Source organism: Athene noctua, chromosome 2, assembly GCF_965140245.1.
Source record: "Athene noctua chromosome 2, bAthNoc1.hap1.1, whole genome shotgun sequence".
NCBI classification, from domain to species: domain Eukaryota; kingdom Metazoa; phylum Chordata; class Aves; order Strigiformes; family Strigidae; genus Athene; species Athene noctua.
The window spans coordinates 125,242,179-125,268,475 of NC_134038.1; the positions used below are offsets into that span (position 1 = coordinate 125,242,179).

Below are 26,297 nucleotides of genomic sequence, written 5' to 3' on the forward strand. Positions count from 1 at the left end.
GCATCGTAATATCACTGTAATTGAATTTGTTCTTCTTTTCTTTCTTTTTGGGATTTGAATTTATAACTCTAATGGAGCAGAAGGTGGTTTGCCTAAGGCTCAGGCATCAGTTCAGTTTACCTGCTTCTCAGGACTTCCTAATCCTGAAGCTATCACTTACTTAGCCAGAACATGCCCTGGGCACACTACTCTGGAAACACCGTTTGTGCAGAATTGCCAGTTTTTGAAAGAAAGGCACCTATCCTTTTCCTAAAGTAATCCATATTTAGGCAGTCATCTGAGCTCCACTAATGAGCTTGAAAAGAGCTACAAGGGTGATGATCATGGTTGGCATTTATAATTCAGACCCAGTTTGCAGGACGAGGTTTTTTGTCTATTTTGTGCTGACAATGCAAACCACACATGCTGCAGGGAATTGAGGCCAGGGCTCCAGGACTGCTTCAGCCCAGACACCAACCATGGGCATGCAGTTAGACTGGTCTCCCTCTTGCTGCTTCTCTATCTGACTCACCATGGACACAAAAAGGGGGTTGGAGAGTGTCTTCACCTAAGGTAAACTGGGCACCACATTTAGGGAACTTTGAAGGGTTTAGATTCAACCCCTTTTACACTCTGCTGGTATTCCACAAACACCTTGACTATTACAAACAAGACAGTCAGTAATCTGCAGCCACTGTTAACACCATGTAACTATCTTTAAAAAGACTTCAGAAGACCAGAGCACAAAATCCTGAAGGCATCTAGTGCTTCTTGTTGAGTCCTGCCTTCTCAGGGAAGAGGTAAACACACAGCATAAATGTACCAAGATGTTTTCTGGGGATATATATCCCAAGCAAAATGTAGAGAGAGGGAGAAGCATCCAATATACTACTTAGCTCCCTGCTATAAAGAAATCTGAGAAAAAAAATGAGAAAATTGAGAAAAAAGTGTTCAACCTGGGCCTTTCAGACAGGAAGAGTGGATTACACCCACAGTTGTCAATAGCCTGGGAAAATATCTAATGCAGAAAATAGTTACCAGATGCTCCTTTGCATTATTAACCAAAAACTAACAATGTCTTCACTTTGTCACATAGACAAAGAAAGAGGAAACTTAGGAACCTGCAAAGCCAAACCTCGCCATTCCTATCTCTGCAACTAATGAATGTTAAGAGGATGGAAGAGGAAATGAAAAATAATTAAGAATGTATGAACAAGCTATATATAGAAACATCCATTTGACAGACAACTGTAGAATGAGCTGGTCATCTCCAGTCATACTTCCATGGACAAATCCAGAATCTCTATAGTGAGCAGGAAAATCTTGCACTGCCCAAACCTGCCATGATTTTCAGCATACCCAGACACAGAAAAAGTTAAAGGCTAGCTTTACTGTTTCTAGCTCTGCTCTTGTGCAACCTATCAGGCCTTCCTCCTCTCCAGTCAAACCATACATCCACTAATTTTCACATCTGCACAAAATGACGGTGAAGTCTAACTGACATCTAGAAAAATGTTTTCAGCTCCTCAGATACAAGATCTTGTGTCATGATATGCAGCAATAAAAACTGCTAGGATTATCTGAACTACCTCTAGAAAGCTGGCAAACATTGGTCAAAACTTCAAGTCACTGTCAGTTCCCAACTAAAAGACTATCCAAGGTCACATTCTCTCCACCCAAGATCACGCTTTTTTCAGTTAACACTTATCTCTAAAGATTCATCCAAGTGGGCACATCATCCATCAAAGTACACTTTTGTGGATGCTGTTCGTATCTGTGCACGTACAGAGTGCTCTTAACTTCAGTGAATTTCCATATTTATGAAGCCAATATGCATTTAAAATGAGTTCGGGCTTCTGCCCAGATTTTTAGTAATGTCACTCTTTTTCTTGGTAGCATCACAGTCTATCAAACTTAAGTCTGTTCTGGAAAGCTTCAGTGAAGAATACATTTTCCTTGTTATTTTACATGAGGCAATGTCACTGCATTCATGAGCTTAATTCTTCATACCAAAACATATGGAAGCACTGTTTAAAGTATGGTCTTCATTTCAGTAACATTCTCTCAGATGCTTCATTAGGAGGCATGTAAACAATGGAAGACGAGCAAATATTTGCAAGGCTATTTCTGATACCATGAACATCGAACAGTTCTGCACAATTTCTGCACAACTTTGCATAAAACAACAGTATGGATTAAAGATCAAAACCAAATGTGGTATTTGGGCTGCAGGACAACCCCATATATTATTTTAATCTATTACATATAGCTTTTTATAAAAGAAGGTAAATTTTATTAGTTTTAGCACTTAGGGGCTGGCTGGAGTACTTAGAGTTACAGTTCTCAGTAAACACTGATCGAAGCCAGACAGGGTTTGAGCATATCAGAAAACAACAAACAGTATGAGAAAAAAGCAGAACCAGGCATTATAAGCCAGGCAGATTAACTTGAATTCCTGGAAACATAGTAGATAAAATGGTACTATTTGTTAATCATGAGAGGATACCAAGATAGTCAATCCCTAAGGAAAGAGCAGTAATTAGGTTTATGTTGAACTGGAAGGTGTACTGACAAGGGTTTTATGGAAAGATTTGGTGCTATACTCTATGTTAACAGCTCAGATAATGGCAAGAGATATACTTAATAAATTATTAAAACTTTGTAAATGAAAAATTAAACAGTGCTCAAGAAGAGGCATTGTTGCAGTGTTGTCTATTCTGTAAATGGATGTAGGTATGTGTCCTTCACCCGTGCCAGCAAGCACTCCCCCAAAGGTATTTCTAGGTCCAGTTTGTCACATCCAATGCTCAAGGGACCATGCCCATGACACAGCTTGAACACAGCCACCACCAACCAATTCTGGAACAACAAAGAGCTTATCACTACCATAGATGTGAACTGCTCTAGCCCAGCGGTCCTGAGGATCTGGAGATATTGCAAAGCACACCATTATTAATATAGAAGCTTTGAGTACATTGCCCAGGAAAGGAGTGAAATCGTCATCACTGTTGGAAACTTTCTAAGAGGTTGTTTCTGTCAGCAGCTGCTTAGTTTTAGCTGACACTGTCATTGGGCAGGACCTTTTCAGTTCCCTATTTCTATTATGTATATGACAAAAGATTCCTACGCACTGGGTATATAAAATTCTAAGATCTTTAACCTTTAAATTGTCATGCCTTCTATTTTTTACTTTGACATTAGGAGAAACTCACTCCATTCACACTTTTCTTTAAGTGACATCCAGAACAAAAGAGTATATGTTTATTCAAGCATGACTGAAATCCCTCCTAAATTCAAAATTAGATATTCTTGAAGCTTAGAAATCTGAAGTGACACATTGTTTCACAATACAGCTAGCGCTACATGGAAATGAAACATCCCAGTATGAGAACACAATGTGTCTGTGTACCGAAGCTTTATATACTGATTGTTTTTATAACACTGAAATAAAATGCAATTCTATCAGCTAAGAATTTGACATTTCCAGCATCACAGCAGATTTGAAGGGATGTTATATGTTAGGAATTATAATTGTTATTTTTAGTTACCTTGCTGAACTTCACATTTGGAGCATCTCTTAGCGATACTGCTCCTCTGTGCAGACTAGAACAGCTGGATAACTGCTTCACCCCATGTACAGCAACATCACTTAATTTTCCTCACATACCAGGTGAAGCACCTCTGTGCTTTTCTCCCCTCTGTTGCCTCTGTCTCTTCACACAGACAGGTATGATGTGAAGGAAGAGACTGCATCCACATGTGCTCCTCCATGGCAATTTGCTTTTGCAGAGACCAGCAGCTAATGGGCATTCACTGAGGATCCCTGCACACCAGTCTCATCATTAGGAGATTGAGGAACATGGAATTGGCAAGAAATGTGCAGGGGTTAAGATACTAACAAATAACAGAGAGCTGAGAGATAGATAACAGTCTTGGGTAGGAATGGTTACTGGGAGACAGAAGGTAAGTGACCACAGGATGACAAACAACATGTACCCACAGTCACCCAGAAATATGAAGAGGAGGAAAACATTGCTTTCAACTCCTGCCTCCTTACTTTCTTTCCTCAATTGATTTGATTTCTCAAATTGATTCTTTGATTTGTTTGGTTTTGAGGGGTTTTTTTCATGCTGACTGTGTAATTAATTTCCTGAGGACATGGGAGCCCATTTGCTTGGAGCGTCAAGTCTGGTTTGGACCCTGATTTAGAATACCAGCTGCAACTTTTACAACCTCCTGGAAAAACTCATCTGACTGACTATAGGAGTTGAGTATATGGGAGCATCAACCCAAGCTTTCCAAGTGGGTTAATGTAGTAATCATGGCAACAGGAAGAGATCCAAGGTGAGTACCTGATAGAGTACATTGTCCAAAGAAAGTGCTGGTGAACTATAATGAGTAAAGATGCATGTATTTTGAAATTTATATTATTTTATAAGCAGGCCTCTCAGTTGCTAAATAAAAAATATGCCTGTATTAAACCATTGGTAGAAACTACAGATTTGACTGCAGGTGACCAGAAAGGTAACCCTGTATTTGTGGTAGCCTGTTGATGAGCCCTGCACTCACGCATGCCCTGGACTGTTTGGCTGCAGTGCCTGGCACAGCTTCATTGCCAAGCTGCTCTGAGCAAAATGTCATGCAACAGATTGGGAAATCAAGCCTTGCACATCTGCAGTCTTGAGAAGGACTCCACTCAGTGGTAAACAGAAGATGCTGCAGCTCTTAAGAGCAGCAGCACATCAGGAAAGCCGTTTGTCACCCACATGCCAGAGTCAGTGATCCGAGCTGGTCTGGCATCACCTTACTCCCCGCTATAAGCCAAAGGCTCGTGCCCAGGCTGCTCTGTTTTAAACAGTGGGAAAGGTGCCAGAGAGCCATGCGAGCCATGTCTCACACCTGCTCTGTGTCTGAAGGGGTTGTGAATGTCTGTGCCTGTTCTCATTGTCTGACTCAGAGATATAGAAAAGTTACTCGCTAATCAAGAGCAGACCATGACTTAATGGACAGACAGCTTGCTTTCCCTGAAACACTATAAAAATCATAAGAATATTTTAAAGTATGGGGTTAAGGAATTACTTTCTTTCACTACTATCTCTGGCTCTTTTTCAACAATCACAAGACTTTTCCTAAAGCATTCCCAGTGGTACAAGATCTTTAGCTCCTGTTATCTACAGGCAAATTCACAAAATAGGCTGGTTCCCCTAGATATGATTCCAGCTTTCTATCAGTCTTTATCAGTAACTGTATTTATTACTCACACTGGCATGAGTGTGGGCTGTTACATTTCAGGTATTTTTACATATAAAAATGTATGAGGACTATTTTCACAAATACTTAGTAGAGGTCCGGTCCTGCACTTTCTGGACGTGTACATGATGAAGCTCAAACACTGGGGCACAGAGGGACAGCAGGAAACATCCATAAACTGAAATGCAGAATCAACGTCATAAAGAATATACAGTAACTAACAGGCTTGAGACATGAAATGCAAAATCGAAGATTCTTATGCAAGGAAAGCCTGACTGGAGAAGGTTTCCTTTAATGAAAGCAGTAGTAAAGGATAATACACACACACCTACCACTGTTCCTCATGGAAAGATGTGAATCAACATTTTAGTTCTCTGAACTAAACCAGAGTAGTCTACCATTGGGCTACTTAGAAAAAGGGTAAGTATATTTTTCTTCAAAGATGCTTTCTTTTAGAAGTCATCAGTTGAAAAACTGTGAGTCAAGCTGTGTTGGCATGAGAACAGGAATTAAACAGAACTATAGAATGTCTTTAACTTTGAGGAAAAAATGAATATGTCTCTTCAAGGATACCAGATCTCTCCCCTCTGATGTACAGTATCCTAGAAATTTTGACACTCTATACGCTATGCTACACTGCCCTAAACTGTTCACTCTGTAGGGCATTTAATAGGATGAATTTGTCAGAAAAAAATTTAAAGTTTTCAAATGGTAAGAAAAACACAGTGAAGAGGACTGCTGTCAGAAACTGTCTTGATACATGTGAAGTATCAGAACATCCAAAGGGATTAAATAGAAAGTAAGCATGCTGAAGAAATACTAAATACTCTTTCCAAGAAGCATTTCAATACTCTCTCTTCTGGCTTCCTGGGGCTTGTTTATGTAAGAAAATTTTACAACAGTATACACTGAGTGTGTTAGCTAGTCTGTTGATAAGTCTCCATGTTTGTTTTTTTTTTCTTATTCCATGCAAATCGGAGTAAATCACCTCACATTATTGCACATTAAAATTTGTCTGTATTTGAGGACTTACTCTGGAGTTGCTAGAGCACTGTAAAATTCAAACCCAGGGTTAATTGCATGTTAATTTCTATGTAAAGATGAATGCAAACCCACTTCTGGCTCAGGAAATCCCTGAGCTGCAAATGTTGAGGCTAAGAGAGGCAAATAAGGAGCTACAACTTGATGTTTGCCAACTCTTGTGCTCTTCATTAAGCACCTGCTTTTGGACACTATCAGGGACAGGATGCCAGGCTAAACAAACCTTTTATATGACCCAGTAGAGCTGTTCTTAAATTGTGATAAAAGCTAGATTTACTGGCTTAATTCATGCAGACAACCCTGTCAATTCTGTTGTGTGGGCCTGATGGGATCCATGTTGCCACAGCTAAAGAAAACATCTCACAGAAGATGGGTCATACACACACTTTCAGTCAGACCTTTCTGCTGTTCTTTCTCACTTCAGGACATTCTACAGATGCCAGTCTGTAGATCATTTCAAGCAGACTTGGATAAAGTTCAGAAATCTTCTCAGGATAATGGAATATTTCCAAGTGTGCTTAAAAAATTAATGTGTAGAACTGCTGGGTTTTGACAATAAATAGGACTCTATACCTGAGTTTCAACTGTATAAAACTGCATTTTAACTATTTTCAGTATATATTGTTTTCTAAATAACAGTTATCCCCCAACTTTTCCAATTACTGACTTAATATGGGGTTTAGAGGATATTAGCAGGTGCCAAGAAATACTTAGAAACAGTATTCAGGAAGGACTTAGAAATATGAAATTTCTGGTCATAACTGACCACTTCCCTTTGCTTTGGGCATTGTAATTAGCCCCTAAAGCAAACTTTAAGGATTTTGATTAGCCAAAATCACTTCATCAGCCAAGCTAAGCTCACAAACCCAAGGCAGAAGCCGTCATTCTCAAAGGGCAGAGCACAAGACAACTTGTTTCTGGGACTTGCCATTCCCAACAATGTCTTGAACAGCCAGGAATACATTATCATCCCTTCTCTAACATTATTTGCAGTAGGCTATTGACCTCTCTCCCAGGCAGCTGCTTTGCTGTCCTCTCTACTCCAGCATAAGCTCCTTTGGCCCAGGTCTTGTGCTATCTATCAAATGCCTCCTGAGAAGGAGGACCAAAGAGCCTCCATGGTTTTCTTGGATCCAAGAGCCTATTTTGTGGTCACCTACAGCTAGGAGGGAGAGTCTTTCCCTTTGTCTTTTCTAATTTGGCACAGCACTGGGGGCTACTACAAGGGTGTGATGGCTGCAACTGAGTAGTCCTGGAAGATGTCTTCTTGCTTGATTTGGTATAGTCCCTGCCACTGCTCTATGCAAAGTTGTTAGGGACAGTGAGTGACATCGGTCCACTTCTGAACAAGGATGAGGACAGCAGAGAAGATAAATGACAGTTCTTGAACTGGTAGGACCTGATTTGACATCACAAAACTGTCATTGATGGAGGGTGCTTGTGACATGTCTGCTTTGATCTCATTTTAGTGGAAAGCTTAAGCCTGATGTGAGTGCTAGCACTGCCCATACAGCCACTAGTCATGCAGTAGGAGAGTGGTGGTGCTTTCTACAACGTTGGCCATGCCTTTTCCCTGCCTCTGCTACATTTTCTGCTTTCTTTACGTTTTCCAACAACCCAGGCTCACCAAAAGTGCGTAATCCTGTATACCATCCTAAATGCATAATCCTGTATACCACTACTGACACAGAATTATAGAATAGTTTACACTGGAAAAGAACTCTGATTGTCATTTTGTTGAACCCCTTGCTCAAAGCAGGCCCTCAAAGCTATATACTGTTTCAAAAGTTGCCAAGGACCTTTTCCAGCTGAGTTTTGAGTATTTCCACCACCGAGAATGACATCTCTATAGAAAAATTTATCTATGTTGACACTCTTAAGTGTGAAAACAGACAGAAACTGTTTGCAAAATTAACTCTGAATGACATTTTAATTGAGGTATCAAACACCATATGAATAATTGAGCAAAAAACCACCTTATGAATATTTGGAGTAAGTTGTGATAAAATATTAAGCTTCTGGAACAGAAATGATTCTAGTGTTCAGTGCAATTTCAGTCAAACTATGGAACTGCACAAGAAGCAATGGAAAATAGTTAAAGGAAGACAGTTCATAGAATGTGCTTGTCTCTTGTGATTCTGTTACTGAATGCAAATAGCTTTCATGCAAAATGTAAGTATTTCCTTCCTTTTTATCTTATTTCTAGCTTCCTCATTTACTTAAAATCCCTTCCCTATTTTATGTCACTATGCTAATTTTTTATATCATTAAATTTCACATTTTCAGTAAAGTAATTATATTGCAGCCAGTTTTTAGTGGCATAATCAATTCCCTTTCATTTTTAGATCAACAAAAAATAAACAGCTTCACTGTTATGTGCATTAAATGTAGCTGTTCTGACAAACAAGCAGTCAAGAAAATGGTCTCTTCTTTCCCAGACATTTGTTATCTTTGTAATGTGTGGAGATTGCACATCTCCACTTTTCCATTTCCTGTTAAAAAATTGCTGTAAACAGATTTAACTCTGAACGTATCTTAAATTTTTCTTGTTTTTAAATGCATTATTAAGTCAGAATACACAACAAACTGTGCCTTTAACAGAAGCTTACTTTCAGATAGCAGCTTAACAACCATCACCATCCTGTGTGGTAGCTCTGAAATTAGAAGTATTATCACCAGGAGAAAATGCTTCTCTTACCACTGCCCAGTAATAAAATCCAATTTTCTTGCAACTTGGGGTTCAGGAGAAATCTTTGGATGGGAGATGTGTAGTCAAGCCTCATTACTATTCCACCTGCCTCTTGACAGCTGATTCATCCCCTTCACTCCCCCCAGTGATCACAGGCTTCATACACCCAATATACCTTTTCAGAATCCCTGTTTTTCTTGCTTCCCACCACTCCCACACCCTCCCCAAAAGTAGACCCCAAGCTGGCCAGACCCAGCAGGTGAAATTATTGGCACCTTTTCTTCAAACTGAACATGTCCCAGGACACCAGAGGGGGTTTTGTTCTCCAACAGATTGTTTAAAAGCAAATGTCTCCATTTCCCACAGTATCTTACCAGAGAAAGTTTTTTTTCCTGTAAGCTTTCTCTCAGTGGCTTCTCAGGTTGCAAAACAGCCCATACAGTTCCTCTGTAGCTCTCTAGGAGAAACTCCTTCACCCCAGAAGCTTCCCCACAAGTCCACTTTCTGTTCTTCTTAGGAAAATCTTGGTTTCCTTCCCGTCTTCTCTACTCCAGCATGATGCTCCAAAGCATCGCACACACACACACACCCCCCCCAAACTCACCAATCTCAAAGAAGAAGCCATCTCCTTGTCCTTCTAGATGGCTCCATCCTGTGAAAGTCATCGGGGCAAGGTGGAGAGGCAGCCTGCCTTCTTTCCTCATCCCCAGCTGCAGCCTTTCCAAAGAGCACAGAGTACCCAGGCAAATAAGAAAAAACATACAAATATTTTACACCCTTCACTGCCTCACTGTGCATGCATGTGCCCTCTTCCCTGTCTGAACGGTGCAGCTGGACTCTTGGGCAACAGTTCATATCAGTTGGCTTTTTGTCTTGGCTCTCTCCTATGCAAAGCACACTCTTCCCCCATTGCTTCCTCATAACCAGGAGTCCTATCTTCCTGAAGGAATCAACTTTCCCTTAAAACCCCTGCACCTCTCCTAGGAGTATCTGCATTTCTGAGACTTCTGCTTTGCAGAACCATTGCTGACCAGCCCAGACTTACCTGGTTCTCCCAGGAATGGTCAGCACTTCTGGCCCAATTCAACCACTTTCATTTCTACTTTGGCCTTTCCCTTCAATCTCCTTTTGTTTGGACATCTCACACTGTAAATTTGTACCATCCTCTTACCAGCCTCAGTCTATGTTTCTCACTGCACGAGCCCCTGTTATCCCCATTATTGAATATTATTTCCTCTTATATTCAGAATGTCTGTCCCATCATTAGCCTCTTCTGGCAGACCACAGAACTCCTATGTGTATATTCCTAACTATTGACTGTAAAGGAGAATTATGTCAACTAGTTCTAAAAGTAGGTGAGATGAATTTCATCTAGCTGTCTAGATCAAGAGTCTAGGAAAAAAGGCAGGAATCTGGGAAAAAAGGCCGTACAACGGTTGTACTGTGTGCATCCTCCTGAAATGAGACCAAATATTTCCTCAGAGGAACCAGAACCACTAACCAGATCCTTAAAATGCTTTAGATATAATTGTTTAGTACATAGTGAATTAAAATTTGTGCCCTGCAGAATGTCACAGAAGGGAGAAATCTGTATATGTCAGCTACAGACACAGCTGAGACAAAATGAACACTAACTGTTCCTGTGTCCGGATATGGTGACATCAGGACAACTTTTTGCTTATGGAGCAGTTAAAATCTTTCCTATTGACCCCAGAAAATCTGGCTCTTGCCCACTGGAATCTGGCCTGAAGGCAGTAGTTCATTTCACAACTATCTATCTATTCTCTTTGCATGTATAGATCTTTCTAATATTTTGTTCCGAATTACTTTTCACTTCCTTTTTCAGTCTCCTAATTTCAGAAGTGTAAATGACAAAATTAAACAATTCCAGCTCATAAACTTCTTTCTGTATTCGTACATTAGCCAAGGAACTGCAGCTAATATTTTGGTTTTTGTTCCAAGTTACTGGTACACATATTAGCAAATAGTTTTTCTAAATTGATATTCTTTTGGAGGAGGAGGATGTTTGATTCTTCTTTGTACATCTGTCTGCCATGGCTGTGTCACCGTCTGACATTACAGAAAGTTATAATGGTGAATTATTCCACAGCTTCTCTTTCCCTAAAGGCAGTTACTACTTCTTACATTATAATAAGTTCAAGCTGAGAATCAATTATTTTTTCAGCCATGTTATAGTTTAGGGGTATAATGAAATTCGTGAGAAAAAACAGGACATTCTCTCTAAAATACCTCCCTATATAAAATATAAAGAAAGGGCAAGCAATTGAGAAAGTAGGTGTACACATCTTGTCTATGTTGAGATGCATTTTATAAATGCTATTATATTGCATGTAAGCCCAAATGCAGAATCTATGTAGAAGTTGGACAAACTGACAAATTGTGGTCCCCCTGTTTACAGCATCTTAACCCTGAAGGTTTCTAGACCCAGTAAAAATCTTGCTTTTGACACATTCATGCCCGCATATCTGTTTCTAGGTACATTTCCAATCACCTTGATGAGCACCTATTTCAAATGTCCGTATAAATAGTGTCTTTAAACTAGGTAATAGATGTGTCTCATCTGAGGAGCTTTCTTGGAGTGCGCCTATCAGCTAGGATTTGATATGAAATAAAGTGGCAGCCACACCTTTCTGTCGGAAGTCTACCTGCAGGAGAGGAGTTTAGAGTCAAAATCGTGAGAGGAAACATAAACTTTGAGAAGAAAAAGCATCATACCTGGATGGACAGACCACAGTTTCTTGTAAATTCCCTTTTCACTGATAGGGGATCAAGATGGAGGGAAATGCAGAACATAACCAATATTTCTTAGAACAAGTTTGGGGTATTTTTTTCACGAAGCTGTTATTACTAATATAATAGAGCTATTATAATAAATAGCAAATAACTGTTCACGTAACACATTCACACCTTCACTCGCAGAGTTCACTGACAGACAGTCACTCACAGACTGCTACCTGGTTGGAGTAATATTTGGAAGCCAATCCCAGCTGTATACACACTTGCAGAGAGCCATAGTGCCACTCCAGGGGATTCTGAGATGTCTGGCAAATCCCTCAGTCGTACTCTTCATTATCAGATAGCAGCCACTGCTGCTTGTGTGCACTAGTAGCCTTCTACAGTCCCAACAAACTCTTGGTTCAGTTGTCATAGAGGGAACAGGACTAGTAGTCTATAAAGCCTATCAGTCCTTGGAAACTTTTGAAAACTAACTTCTCATTATGCACATTTCCTGTCTTTGGCCTATTGTTTTCTGGTATCCATTTCTCTATCCAAACCTATAGATCCTATAGAATCAATTCAGACAATTCAGACAGAAGGGTCCTTTATAGCAAGTGTTACAATGATGGATTAATCTTTTTGATCTGCTCAGTGTTGTTAGGATCTCACCTGAAATAGTACTGTCAGAAGGATCTACATACCATAGAGAAGGGTCTAGAACGGAACAGCAGAAAGGATCACAGATCTAGAAGAGGTAGCCAGTGAAGTAAAAAGGGAAGAACTAGTTGCTATCAGAAAACATGGAGAGGAGACGTGACAAGAGCTATCAAATACATAAGAATCTGTCTCAGAAACTGCTAGAGCTGTATAACACACTAGTCCTAAATTACACCACTTTCATTATATGTTCATTAGGGTAAACTTTCAAATGTCAGAGATAAAGAAGCAACAATACACACTGTTTCACAGGACAGTAAAGACAAATAGCAACGGCCATTTCAGAACATGCTAGACTAGGAAAAATGGATGTTAAATTGTTCTGTTTAAGAAGACACACAAATTTTACTTAGAACCAGCTTTTTAATGCCCATTTAGTGAACCAACAACATAGAATAAAAACTTATTTACATGCATTTCATACACACATAAAATATTTTAATTTAAACAAAATTTAAATCTGTCAAAACCCTAAAATATCAAAAAATATCAAATTAAATAAGGACCTTCTCTAAACTAAGAACTTTGAGTCATTTGTTTGTTTACATTTGGTATGAAATACACTGGAAAGGTAAAAAAAAAAAGACCCTACATGTGAGTCTACTGTGTTATTATACTGGGTTTATGAACCCAGAGAATATACCAGTAGACCAGTATGACATGCAATGCTGTCATCTCCATCATGATGGAAGTCTGGAATGATACTCAGAGAATTAAAACCAACTTGGCCAGGGGGAATTTGGTTATTAGAAAAGACTTTCTAATGGTAAGTCTCATTAGACTTTGAAGAAATGGCCTAAAAAAGTATGAAATCTTTACTGGCATTGGAGATTTCAAGAATAAATTTTATGTAATTTTTCCAGGTAGGAATTAAGTATAATTTATCCTGCCTATTCCCCCCCCTCCCCCCCTGCTTTTTGCAGAATCATTTGAGATTCCTCTTCTATTATTTAAATGATAAAATATTTCTATTCACAATATATTCCAACCTCTTATTATAGTTGCTTATGTTTCTTATGTTACAGAATTATAGCAGAAGAAAAACAATTTACACTTTACTTTCTATCAGTCATATACAGAGGAGGAAAATATGTTAATTCAGATATTACAGGCAACAGGAAGGGGTTTTGTGGGTACCTCAGTAGCAAAAGGAAAATGTGGACCCACGGAACTGGAGCAGTCTGCCTGGCTGAGACAGGGAGCTGGTCCTGCTTCAAGCAGGGACTGCACCAGGTGAGCTTGGAGGTCCCGTCCTGTGCAATTCTGCCAGTCTACGCTGGAGATCAGGGTGGCATTTTCAGGATACCTACAGATCCAGATATACTTTCTGAAACATGATAAGGACCATATTCTCACAGTTGTCTGCGGTGAGCATGGTTCTTCTTGTATCTAGAGGTGATGCTGGACCCATGCAGAGACTGGAACTGAGTGTTCACTCACACAGCATAGCTCCAGGTCTATGCATATGCTCAACAGTTTGCCCAGGTACAGAGTTTGTGAGCAGATCCATGGATCTGCCTTGCAAGATTGCTTGTTCCTGCTAGTACAGAAAGCAAGAAGCATCCTGTGCAAAATGATCTAGAAATTCCATAGGAGAAAATCGCTTTGCCTTAAGAATTCTTGTACTCCAGTGCTTTAATTCCTTTCAAAATCAGGCCCAAGATTACCCTACTTATTAAACTGTTGCCTGCTCATTTTGTTCAATATTGGTCACAAGACAATTTGATTCAGCATCACCACGGTATATGGCATTGTCAAAACTGGCTGTAATTGTTTGTCGATCACGTCTTTTTTTATAGAAGAAATAGAATGTAAGGCCAGTTCCTGTTAGCAGAAGGAAGATCAGTATAACAATCATCCCACCTAAACTATTTGCAGATGAAGCAGCAGCTTTGTTTTTTGATGCTGTGAAAGACAAAACAGAACAATTACTAGAAATGGACAAAGACTGCTATTGCATATAACAAACATCTCCCTAAGTAAACCAAATGAGTGAAAAGTACTGAACAACTATAACAGCAGTTAAAATTGATGCATGTTCTGGATGGTCAATGCAAAATTGGGCTCAATCATTTCTATGTTCCTTTTAAAAGGAGCATTATATTGTACTACAGTATACCATTTGTAAAGAAAAAAAAAATCAAGAAGACATCCAGTTTGAGAGAAGAGCTCAACTTTTAAACAGATGCAAAATAAAATAATCTGTGACAGTTAAATGGATATTTAAATGAAACTTTTCGGGGGAAAATTTTACTCGTAAATAATAAATGCCTATAAAGTTATTGAAATTTATGTTTAATGGGCTTATAGGAAACAAACTTACCTTTATTGACAGGTGAATCATGGGTTGGCTCAACTTCAATAACTTAAAAATTTAAAAATATATATATTATACACAGTTTGCAAGCAATCATTTAAAGATCAAATAAATACTGCATACATAATTTTTACTTTGCATTTCTACCAAATTTTAAATAATCATAGAATCACAGAATGGTTTGGGTTGGAAGGGACCTTAAAGATCATCTAGTTCCACCCCCCTGCCATGGGCAGGGACACCTTCCACTAGCCCAGGTTGCTCAAAGCCCCGTCCAACCTGGCCTTGAACACTGCCAGGGAGGGGGCAGCCACAGCTTCTCTGGGCAACCTGTGCCAGTGTCTCACCACCGTCACAGGAAAGAATTTCTTCCTTATATCTAATCTAAATCTACCCTCTTTCAATTTAAAATCATTACTCCTCGTCCTATCCCTACACTCCCTGACAAAGAGTCCCTCCCCATCTTTCTTGTAGCCCCCTTTGAGTATTAGAAGGCTGCTGTAAGGTCTCCCTGGAGCCTTCTTTTCTCTACGCTGAACAACCCCAAATCTCTCAGCCTGTCTTCACAGGGGAGGTGCTTCAGCCCCCTGATCATCTTTGTTGCCTCCTCTGGACCCGCTCGAGCAGATCCATGTCCTTCTTATGCTGGAGACCCCGGAGCTGGACACAGTACACAGATATGAAAAATATATTAAAACATTTTTCCTAGCAATTCAGACTGAATCCATGAAATATTCTTGTTAAAACTATTTGTTTAAAAAAAAATCCACAAACTGTTGTCTTACTATTAAATGCTTTGAACACTTTTTTTCGTAGGGAAGACAGATATTCAAAGTTTTTACACTTCCACAGTGTATGGCTTCACATCTCACACTGAAGAACTCGATTTTTTATACTTGTAAAAGTGAAAAGCACATCTGTACTTAACAGTATTTAAGCTGTATTTTTAGGCAACCTCTTTTTTCTCCCTTTGTTGCTGGAGGAATATGATTCAGTTAATTGCTTGCAGGACTGTCTGACTGGGCCCTACGAAGCTCATGGATGACTCCATTGTCAACCTGCCAACATTTGGAGACCCACAAGCAGGGGACTCAATTGGTTCCACATTATATCTATTATATTTGTGCAAGGATCTGTTTGCCAATGACATACCAGCCCTATTTCATACTGTCTCCCAGCTGATGTGTGCACACACAGCTGAACCCATGTGTATACAATGACTCACACTAGCTGCATGTGTGCAGATTTACATTCTTCATGCTTTATGCAACGCTGCTGTGTACGCAAGGGGGAGTCATCTCAGCCTGTGACACATTCAGATTTTGTATGGGTTGACATCCAAAAAACCACAGGGCCACAAGTAACCATTAAAAATTAAATGCACTATGTTGTTTGGTTGTCTTGGCATGTTTCTCTATGCCTGTGTCGAGAAATTAATTGGGTCCCACTGCCCACCTTCACTTGATTCTTTCTGCTTGGTCACCCAGCAGATCCCAGCACACTTCGCTGGTACAAACCCCATCAGCAGCACCTACCTTCTTTCTGCAGGAGTGCAGTAACTATGCACTGCTGGCCCTCAGCTTAGCTGTCAGAAGAGTGTCTGACTCTTCTCAGCCCTAGTTTAGTCATTTATTCATCATATACTGCCCCTTGAACTCCAACCATTGAATTTTCTCCATACTCTCAACAGGTGATATGGGCTCCCCTACCCCAGGGTACAGCAAATGCCAAGAAATCAATGCTTTTAAACTGAGAGGGGGAAACAGTAACTTAGGTTCTTCTCTAACATTATATCTCACTGTCCTTAAAAGAAGTTACTCCTCACTCTGATGCAGATGCACATGCATCAATGCATCATGCATCATGCATCAATCAACATCAGCATCAATGCATAAAACATATCCAGTGCATAAGCAGTTTGGCTTGATGTATATTAACCACTACTTCTAAAATAACCCAGTGCAAAGAAATTCAGAACTTACTTTTGGGGATTTTGCAAATAAAATTCTGGTCAGCAGAGCAGTAATAGTTCCTCCAGGTTCCACTTGACACATCCATGTCAACACAGTGTTCATCAAAAATTACCGTAGGTTCTCCTTTCTCCCAGTTGACAAATTCTACAGCACTTCTGTCTGTCCATAGCCATTCCCCTAAAATTAAAAGTATTACCTAGTGAGTGAATGAAGAATCATTTCTTTTCTACAGGGCACAATGACATCAGATATGGAATTTATTAGTTGATTAAATTAGTATCACAGAAGGGTCTCACTCTTCTAACAGCCAGATATTCAGATGGGAGTGTACAAAATGTAAATGTTCACAGACAAAGTTAACTCCATTACCCTTCAGGGCCATGCCTGTCAGTGATATAAGGAAGACATGCCCAGGCTACCTGAGGACTTGTAGCTCCTGTGCCCAGAGCTCATCTGTGTCTGGGAGCCTTAAGAAAAGCCGAGCACTTGTGTGAGCCATGCTCTGCAGTTCAAGGATCCAGATTGCTCAGGAGATTTTCTTTATGTGTGTATCCAAGATCAGTGAATAGCTGCTTTATTAGAGCTTAATCAATTATCTTTTGAGACTGTATCAGCTCTCTTTAATAATAACTCCCTGCTCATCTCCTGCTGAGGCCCATCAAGTAGGAATTATCACCATCTCTGCTCCCTCAAGGTGTGCTTTCATGGCAACATATCATGATATAACTTGCAACTGCCTCAATGATACCTCTTCTGTCTCCCATCTGAAGCTGGACTTTCCTCTTGCCTCTGCTTGCACTGCATGTAGCAGTGTGGCAGTGTAGTGGACCAGGTCAAAAACAAATCACTGCTTTTGTTGTGTTAGTTTTCAAGTAGAACATACGAACCTGGCCCACCATGTGACAAGGTGCTTGCCATTGCTGGTGGTGAGAGATGGGGACTTGGGCAGCCATGGTCCAGGCCATTCACTGTAGCCCAGTCTAGACTCACTCTTGAGATATACCCTCAAAGTCTCCCATGAAAAGCAGGTTTCAGAATTACAATGATATAGAAAACAGCATCAAATTTGAAGTTTAAAAAAAAAAAAAAAAAAAATTAATCAAAATAAAAGGTTCCACAAAAAAAAATATTAAAAAATGCTGAAATTTAGATTAAGAAATATTGCTAGGTAGCTCATATGAGTTGCTATCCCGTGTGTTGTTTAGAAATAAACTTCAATTTAAGGCTGCCTCGGCTTTTAATTACAAGACAACATTTTTCTTAAAAGACTAACACTGGTTAAATGTCAAACAATTTGAGTTAAAAAAAAGTGACAGGAAATATTTTAATCTTCTACTGCAGTGCTAAGCTAGAATCTTTTACAGAATTAAATATACTCTAGTTACAGTAAAGATACAAAAAGAGTAGACCTCTTGGTTGTTTATGTTTTAAGTATTTTTGCAGAAAAGCTATTAAACATTTAACAGTTGATTTCTCTCTGATTATTTATTTAATATTTATTATATTAATGTTAGTATTTAGTATGTTAGCATTATTTAGTATTCTGTTTATTTAGTATTTGTTTTCACCTCAGTATGCATTGTGAAATAATTACCATCAATATTTTTGAACAGTCCTATCCACAACTTTCTGAAGTCACTTGCAAGTGGAGACAAAAAAAGTAAGAGAAAGTCCATTTCAGCTGAATCTTCTATGGAAACCAGAGTAGCACCTAAAAATATGAATTAGATATTGCATAGAATTTCAGCAAGGTTTTCCATTAGACATTAATTATCTCAGTAAACAATCATCTCTGCACCGCATGACTCACAGGGGCAGTAACTCTCCCCCACATCAGCACTTCTCTACTCTCCTTATCAGGCTTCCAAAGGTTTATGGCCTACAAGTTCCAGCACGTCCCCTTCTAACAACAACAGTGAAGCAGTGCTTGCTGTCCTGTCTGATTCTTTCAAGTCCAGTCCCATAAATCATGATATGTTTTGTGATCAGCTTTTTCATATACTAGAAAAGCTTGATAATAAATTTAAATTAGCTGTAGCTTATAATTGATATACATACACACAAATATATGTATTATCTCTTGTTTCTGGATTTAAAAACCAAACACACAAACAACCTGTAAAATATTATCATAAAAAAAGGCAGTTACCCATCTGAATACACATCATAGAAGCATCAGGCCAGCTTTCTTCAGAAGTGGTGTGAACATAGTAGCAATGACCACGGAAGGGAATCCAAGATCTACCACGCTTCGGTTCAGGACACTTACCAGGAAGCTGTGGTGGCTCGCTAGGGATTAATTCTATTAGGAAGACAAAGAAGTTTCAGTGGGGTCCTAAAAGCCAAGAGAAACACATACTCCTGTACCACACATCAGCTCTACCAATTTGATAGTGATTCCAGGAAAAGGGATATCCCATAGACTTAACTATTGATACAAGATTGAATTAAACATGATAAACCAGAAATAAACTATACTCATTGGAGTTGGTTCTCCAATCTGCTAAAGAAGGTCTACAACAGTCTAATGGCTATTGTCTTCAGCAAGGCAAAAAAATTTGTACCTAAAACTTGTGAAACAGTATGAGGAATGAGTCAGTATAGGTAAAGGATCTGACACCACCACCAGTGGTCAGCCAGTTTGTAGCAAGGTTAGTCAGAGAAGCTCCAAGTACCTCTCCTTGTATATACATCCTAAACCATGTAAAAGTAGTATTAGTAGCCTATTGTATCACCTGAGTAAAGCCAAAGCAGAATTTAGATTAATATAAAATATGCTGTGAAGTATGGTGCAGAGATCATAAATTTCATAAATAGTTTAAAATATGTTTGAAAACTAGGTGCAATATTTGAGCTCTGAAGTATCCCAGCAGAAGCTTCCCAGGATCTTAGGCTTTCAACAGATATAAATTAATTGATTCAGCTGCCACACTGACAGGAGATTCTTATCTTCCAATATTACAAAAGATACTTTCAAATGTAAAAATACATAATTAATATATTTATAGTTAGGCTAAAGTTGATCAATTCTGCAGTTCTTGATAAACAAGGATGCAGAAAAGGACTATTGCATGTGGCATGAAATATTGCAGTGTTCTTTCTGATGTGCATGTGTTGACGGGCCTGTGAAATGAAATGTCTGGAAATCATTCAAGACAGACTGGATCTGAGAGGTCTTCCTCAACAAAAGCAGTAGTTTATCACAAGTTATACACCATCCATCACAGTCTTTGCGTATGAGGAGAAGCTAAATTCAAATAAAACCATTAATTTAAATTCCAGTCTCCCAAATCACACTTCTCCCATTCACAACTTACCATCGGATTGTTTACAGAGAGATAAAAATGTTTCGTTGCAAGATGCTGTCTTCCAAAAACCATCCAAATCTAAATAGACACAGGCTGTGTTCTTATTTGGTTCTCCACTGGCCCAGTTATGATACCTGCTCCTCCTTCTATCTGACCATATGTAATGGCCACGAGTCTAAAAGCAAATGACAATAAAGATTATGTCACATACAACAATTAGATGGAAAGAACATTAATATTGCACTTGAAAGTATGTAAAAATTAGGAAAAATCAGAATCATAGTTTCTCACACAAAATTAATTTATCCTCTGTCATGAATACATAACAGTCTTGTCCAGATTACCACTCTCCACAGCAGTTAGGGCAGTGGTCCTACAGATGTTCGTTTAGTACACAATCTATGCTAGTCAATTCATATCATCCATCTCATTCACTAAATGGGCAAAGGTCCTTGTGGTAACAATGTGAATATACAGTTGAAGGTTTGATCAAAGGAGTCCACATATACACAAAGATCAACTACAGATTGCAGAGAAACTGCTCTTAGCATTCCTCTAACACAGGCTTCTCTATGTAATTAGAAAGCAAACAGAAAAAGCAGATGTTCCACTGGAGAGATGAATACTGATGACATTTTTCACGGGGCACGCACCACAGACCTGTGCCACCCATGTTAACAGGGCTTGTGATAGGTTTCTAGTTCTTGCAAGGACCAGCTACTAGAGATGAGCTAAGCATGGTTTTTTTCAGTGAATTTCACCACTATTTGCAGAGGATGACCAACATTAGTCGCATCCATGGCTCCTGTCACCCTGTCCTGTGCAGCCTAGGCCCTTCTTCCTACAATCTTTGGAGGGAAGCTCCCTTCTAGTTCTTTGTGCCAGTTCCTTTCCTGTCCTTTTTCCTTTGAAGTCCTTGACCATATTTCATCCCAGATTTCTGTCTAATCCTGGTTTTCCAGTGCCTGCTCTCACCGAAGAGCAGCGCCAGTTCCTCTCACGTCAGCACCTGTGGCCTCTCTCAGTCCTGTGCCTCACCAAGCCTTGGCTCTACCTCTTTCCTCTTAATATCCTCACAACTCCAGTTTCACAAATATTCCAGCTACATCATCTTTTCTCATGTTTTTTTTACATGACCCCAATAGATGCTTCCTCTCTCAGACCTTTCCACTCTTTGCTGAGTTTGATGACAGTTTTTCACAAGGCACTGTCTTCAGCTCCAGAAGCCAGCCTGAGGTGTTCCCATTGCCAGAGGCCTGCTCCCACCTTTGTGCTGCACCTCGCCATTTCCCCTATTGCCCAGCACAAAGATATTGTAGTGCTAGGCTGTGAATTAAAACATAACTTAAAATACCCTCATGAAGAAACAACTGGTTTTAACCTAAGCTGTTTCCGTGGTGTGAGCCACAATGTGTCTTTGCAAACAAATGCTCCCCCACATGAGCGTGTGGTAGACCATGGTGTAGGACGTGGAAACTCCATAGCTGCTTTTACTGCTGAAACCACTGTCTAATGCAGCTATATCCTTGGTGGCCTTTGAAATGCAAGCTGTGGCAATTCTCACTTACATTATGGCCAAACATTTAGATGTGTAAAACCCCTGAAGTGGAGGGCAGCAAAGTTTTGATGCCTGCCACACATACACAGATCTGACCAATAGCACTCACATGGGAGCAAACAGTGACCACAGCAGTGCATCCTGTCAACCTCTGAGCAAGAAATATGGCTGATTTCTGCCAGTCTAGGGTAGCACTATAATTGTCACAAGCATTTGATGGACTCACTGTGTTGCTGTTAAAACCAATCCATACAGGCTCCCCATGCCTTAATATTTGTAACCACAGGTAAGATTCAACGTAAGGATCCAAAACACTGGCGAGTTCTGCAAACTGATCTCTGCAGTTCTTCTGTGCTTCTTCCCAGCTCATTTTGTAGTTGATGACTGCATAGCGGTCATTGCCATAATTGTTAAAGCCAAACATTGGAATTATGGGTTGGGAGTTTGGCAGTTTGGGGTCTGTAACAACCAAACAAACAAACAAAGTCAAATGTTTTATAGATATAACTATAGATATAGTTATATCTATAATAACTACTACAGTTATAGATATAACTATAGATATAGCTAGATATATAACACTGAGAGAAGATCTAGTGTATTGGAGTAGTCAAGTAATTAAGAGAGACTGGAATAATCAATTAAGATGTGTCCCAACTATCACTGCAGTGATGAAAGCCATGTTTCCGTGTTCAGTGACAAAATTTTCTAATTCCTGTCAGAGTGACCTTTTAACATAAATATCTGTATCACCTCCAGGAACATACCTTGTAAGCTCTAGACCTTCCCAGAGCATACTGTAATGATGTAGGGCATTAAAGGGAACAATTTCTCCACTTTTTCCATGATATATTAGCATTTGTTGTATTTCTGACAGGGAACAGGTTATGGTAAGCACATCCTAAGCAAGCAGAGGGATATAACTGCTGCTAATGAAATTGCCTGAGTAAGACTGTAAAGTAAATCAAGCAGGGCAGTTTTTCAAAATAAAGAAGTTGCTGTGCTTTTAAGTATAACAGTAGAATTTCAGTTTTGAAGAATTCACTCATATAAAATACTGTTCTTTTTTTCTCCCACCTGATGATCAAAAGTAGTAAAATACATGATGATCTGTAGCCTTTTATATTTTTTTATTTACTAGTCCAGTCGTTAAAATAGGAAAGGCTAAGAGCTTTTCTCCAAAAAATAAAATGGGTGCTCCTTTTTTAAAAAAATGTTCCATAGTGCATGTGATGTTGTCAGATTAATTTCAGTTAAAATAGGATTGAATAAGGGAAAGTCATTTTTAACACCAGTTTGACATAACCACAATAAATCATCTGTACTAGAAAGTAGTGAAAGAAAACTCACCAGAATTTTTCTGACATACGTAGCTTTTGCTTGTTTTACATTCTTGATCTTTCCATTTTCCTGCCTGTTCAATAGGGTTCTTCATCATGAAGACACAGTCATCCTACAGGGGAAATGAGATTAACAAGAAAGATGGGTATTGATAGGAAACGTCCTTACTCCTGCTGGACATACAGACTCACTTATCACACGTTGACACACAGAGATGAATAATATGAAGGTCATATATATGAACTCATAAAAGCAGTGTTCAGGAGCAGTAATATGATAATAGCATTTACAACTCAGCCCTAGGAAAGTTCGTACTTGGATGATGGAGGGAGTTGCAAAGCATAACATAGAGGCAGGAAGAAGTGACTGGGACTATCTGTAAGTATATAATCTCTGTGCATGCACACGTGTGTGTGTGTGTGGCTTGAAAAGACCTTGAAGATCATTCAGTCCAACCATTAACCTAACACTGACCATTTCCTCCCACAGCATGAGAAGATGCTGCTTGGCTTTCTGTGGCAGAAGTCAGCTGCTCTCCCCACCTCATATCAGCCTAACCTTATGCTGCCTCCAAACCCCCTGAGGGGCAGTAGTCCCAGGTCTTGGCTGCAAGTGAAGGGAGGTGTATGTGGAGCAACAACTTGTGTAGGGAAATGGGCCTAGCCTTCTACAGAAAGCATATAGATGTGTGAAATGGGGAAGTCCTGGAGATCCCAAAACCCAGCTCTAGCTTGGATGGCAGCAGAGGTCAGACCTCACATAACTTTTCCCCATTTTAGCTGGACTCAAAGCAATTCTGTTACAAAAAAGAGAGAAACTTAGTACAGCTAGCACAGGAGTAGAAGAGTAGTACTATAAAGTACAGTATTCTACATTAGCCATTTTAAAATCATGGAATAACATTCAGTTTTGTCTTGCAATTAAACACAAAATGGTATAACAGTGCTGAGTTTCAAAGCATGCAGAAGAGATCTTTCTGAAGGAAGATCTGATAGAGGGAGAAGATAAAAATGAGAAGGGAAGATCTAGAGTCTCCTTTTGAGGATTTTGTTCAATGCATTTATCTTAAGTTCAGTGTCAAGAAATGTAAATACACACAGTTATCTGATTATTTTTATCCATACTCAATATAATCCCCAAATTATACAGTTACTGCTACGCTATGTTTTATTTGAGTCTTCTGTTCAGTGATGGTAAAGTGAGGGAAAAGCTCACTTGTCTGAGTTTTACATAATGTTTCCAAATGTCTGTCCAGATTCATAACAAAAAAATCATGACAAAACACAGAAGTTGAAAAAAAAGTGTGAAGGTAGATCTCTTACATGATTACTCTGTTTTCAAAAGCCACAAGATCACTAAAAATCTTAATAAAGGAAACTTTACAGAAAATACAGTTGTATGTAGCTACATACTTTCATCTACCAAAGTTATAATGTTTGAGTGTTTACCTTACTATAATAACTTCGGGAACCTTTTGCCCAATTTGTGTAGTAAACTGGACTTCCATCTGTCCATAAGAATGTGTGTTCCTGATTTATGTCATTCAGTCCAATCCAAGCATCAGTTGCAGCATTTTTTAAGAGGGACATGAGGAAAGCTGAAGGAAAAAAGACAGATTGTACAGAGGGAAACTGAATGCAGCTTTCCCTAACAGTGCAGACTCTAGGGTGCCTGGAAACAGGATGAGGAGTTTTGGTTTTCTCTTTTTTATTGAAGTGGTAATCTTACGATAAAAATAAAATAAATAAATTTTAAAAACCTCATATAATGTTCATATAAAAGTCCAAAAAAGTATTTACAAACCCAAAGATGGGCAAATTTTGATACATAACATTATTTTCAAATATTTTTAAGGAATTTATGTATACGTTCTTCTGTGTTGTTCATCATCTGAGGAAGCAGGGAAAATGTTTTAATGGTATTACAGAAATTAACATGAGCACACTAAACCTTGACATATAGAAAATAAGTCTACAGAATGTGCACTCTCTTTTTTTCTTTGGTAACTTCTTTGTTAACCAGACTTAATAACTTAATTTTAAACAGGCATAACACAAATAAAACTACTTATTAACCAAGTACGTATGTACTGAAATCTCAGCTTTTTGGAAGGCAAGATGATGCTTCCCTTAGCTCCTGCCTAGACTGACTTTCCACTGAAAGAATGTCCTTCCTCTGCTATAGAAAAAAGTATAAATCATAAACACTGATGGAGTGAGCTAGGAGATAGTCCATGTGCAGCCCTCAGGACCTGAGGAACTACCTTTTCTGAGCAAACATGAGGCCTCACTAAAAAACTTGTAACATGCTGAGCAGCAAGACCAGCAGGATGAAGTCCAACAGAACAAGGTGAAGGGGAATGTGGGACTCCAGCACTGGAGCCTTCTGCTGCCTGAGGATGTGTCCTCCACTGACACCCACAACATTTGGCTCAGCAGCTAGGTGCATAGTGATTTGCTTCGGATATTACTCCCTTTGTGTGCTATTTTTACATGTATGCTTAAAAAAATTTAAATACGGATATTTTATTATATGACAGGCCCCTAATACAAATCTTACTCTTTGAACAGTATTCCTTTGTATGTCCTACTTTAACCCCAAAGTTATGATTTTAAAAGATAATCAAGACACTAAATCCTATGCAAGCATTTTTCCAAAGGCACAATTTCTCATTCAAGATAAGTTTATATTAATATGGCATAAATACTAGCATAACATCTGTTTTAGTCTTTTTATCAGGAATTACTTGATGGCTCATCCAGTATCAAAACATTGGTACTTTATACCTTGTGTTTCCTTTTTTGATATAGTAGCCAGGTTTCCTCCAAAATTAATACAATTGTTCCGTGCAGCGTGCCATGTCAACGTATCATTTTCATTAAGGCCAAATACTTTGAAACACTGAAAAAGAGAAGTGTGCTAAATCTGTAATTGGATAATGTTTTAATTCCTGGTGAAAGCATTTCTGTAACTAACAAGATAAACTGGATATTTTAAGCAAAAAAGGAGATTAGTTGATTTAACAGGACTTCTAGTTTGTCCATAGGTCTTTATGAAGAGATATGTACTATAAACCTAGTATAAACCCCAATATTTTAGCATACACTTAGAAGAAAGAATATAGCAGTCTAATGATTTCTGTAGAAATTATGTTAAAGCTTCTGAACCCACTTCTGAGGTGTGACTTTGTGGAAGGAATGCCTAAGAAGACCTCAGAAAACAAACAAGGATAAGATACATTATTGAAGCTAAACATCTCAGCTTCTGTTGCCCTGTTTGTCAAAACAGGTTTGATTCTCACAAGATAATGACAGAAAGAGAATAATCTTGACATTACAAAGAAAACCACGAATTTAACATTTCTTATAATATGATCTATGAGATT

The 26,297-nt window shown here is 39.0% G+C and overlaps 1 protein-coding gene across 1 annotated transcript in view; it reads right to left on the reverse strand.

The window, feature by feature from the left end:
• Positions 1-13,409: 13,409 nt before the first annotated feature.
• LOC141957916 (macrophage mannose receptor 1-like) overlaps positions 13,410-26,297 on the reverse strand; it is a 32,575-nt gene continuing 19,687 nt past the window's right edge. Inside the window, exons 21-30 of the mRNA XM_074900192.1 lie at positions 25,699-25,813; positions 24,361-24,509; positions 22,922-23,024; positions 21,798-22,030; positions 20,023-20,188; positions 18,855-19,007; positions 18,300-18,416; positions 16,715-16,882; positions 14,739-14,780; positions 13,410-14,320 (exon numbers count right to left, since the gene is read on the reverse strand). Of these exons, the coding sequence (XP_074756293.1) occupies positions 14,091-14,320; positions 14,739-14,780; positions 16,715-16,882; positions 18,300-18,416; positions 18,855-19,007; positions 20,023-20,188; positions 21,798-22,030; positions 22,922-23,024; positions 24,361-24,509; positions 25,699-25,813 (1,476 nt within the window). The 3' untranslated portion in view covers positions 13,410-14,090. The remainder of the gene's footprint in view (positions 14,321-14,738; positions 14,781-16,714; positions 16,883-18,299; positions 18,417-18,854; positions 19,008-20,022; positions 20,189-21,797; positions 22,031-22,921; positions 23,025-24,360; positions 24,510-25,698; positions 25,814-26,297) is intronic.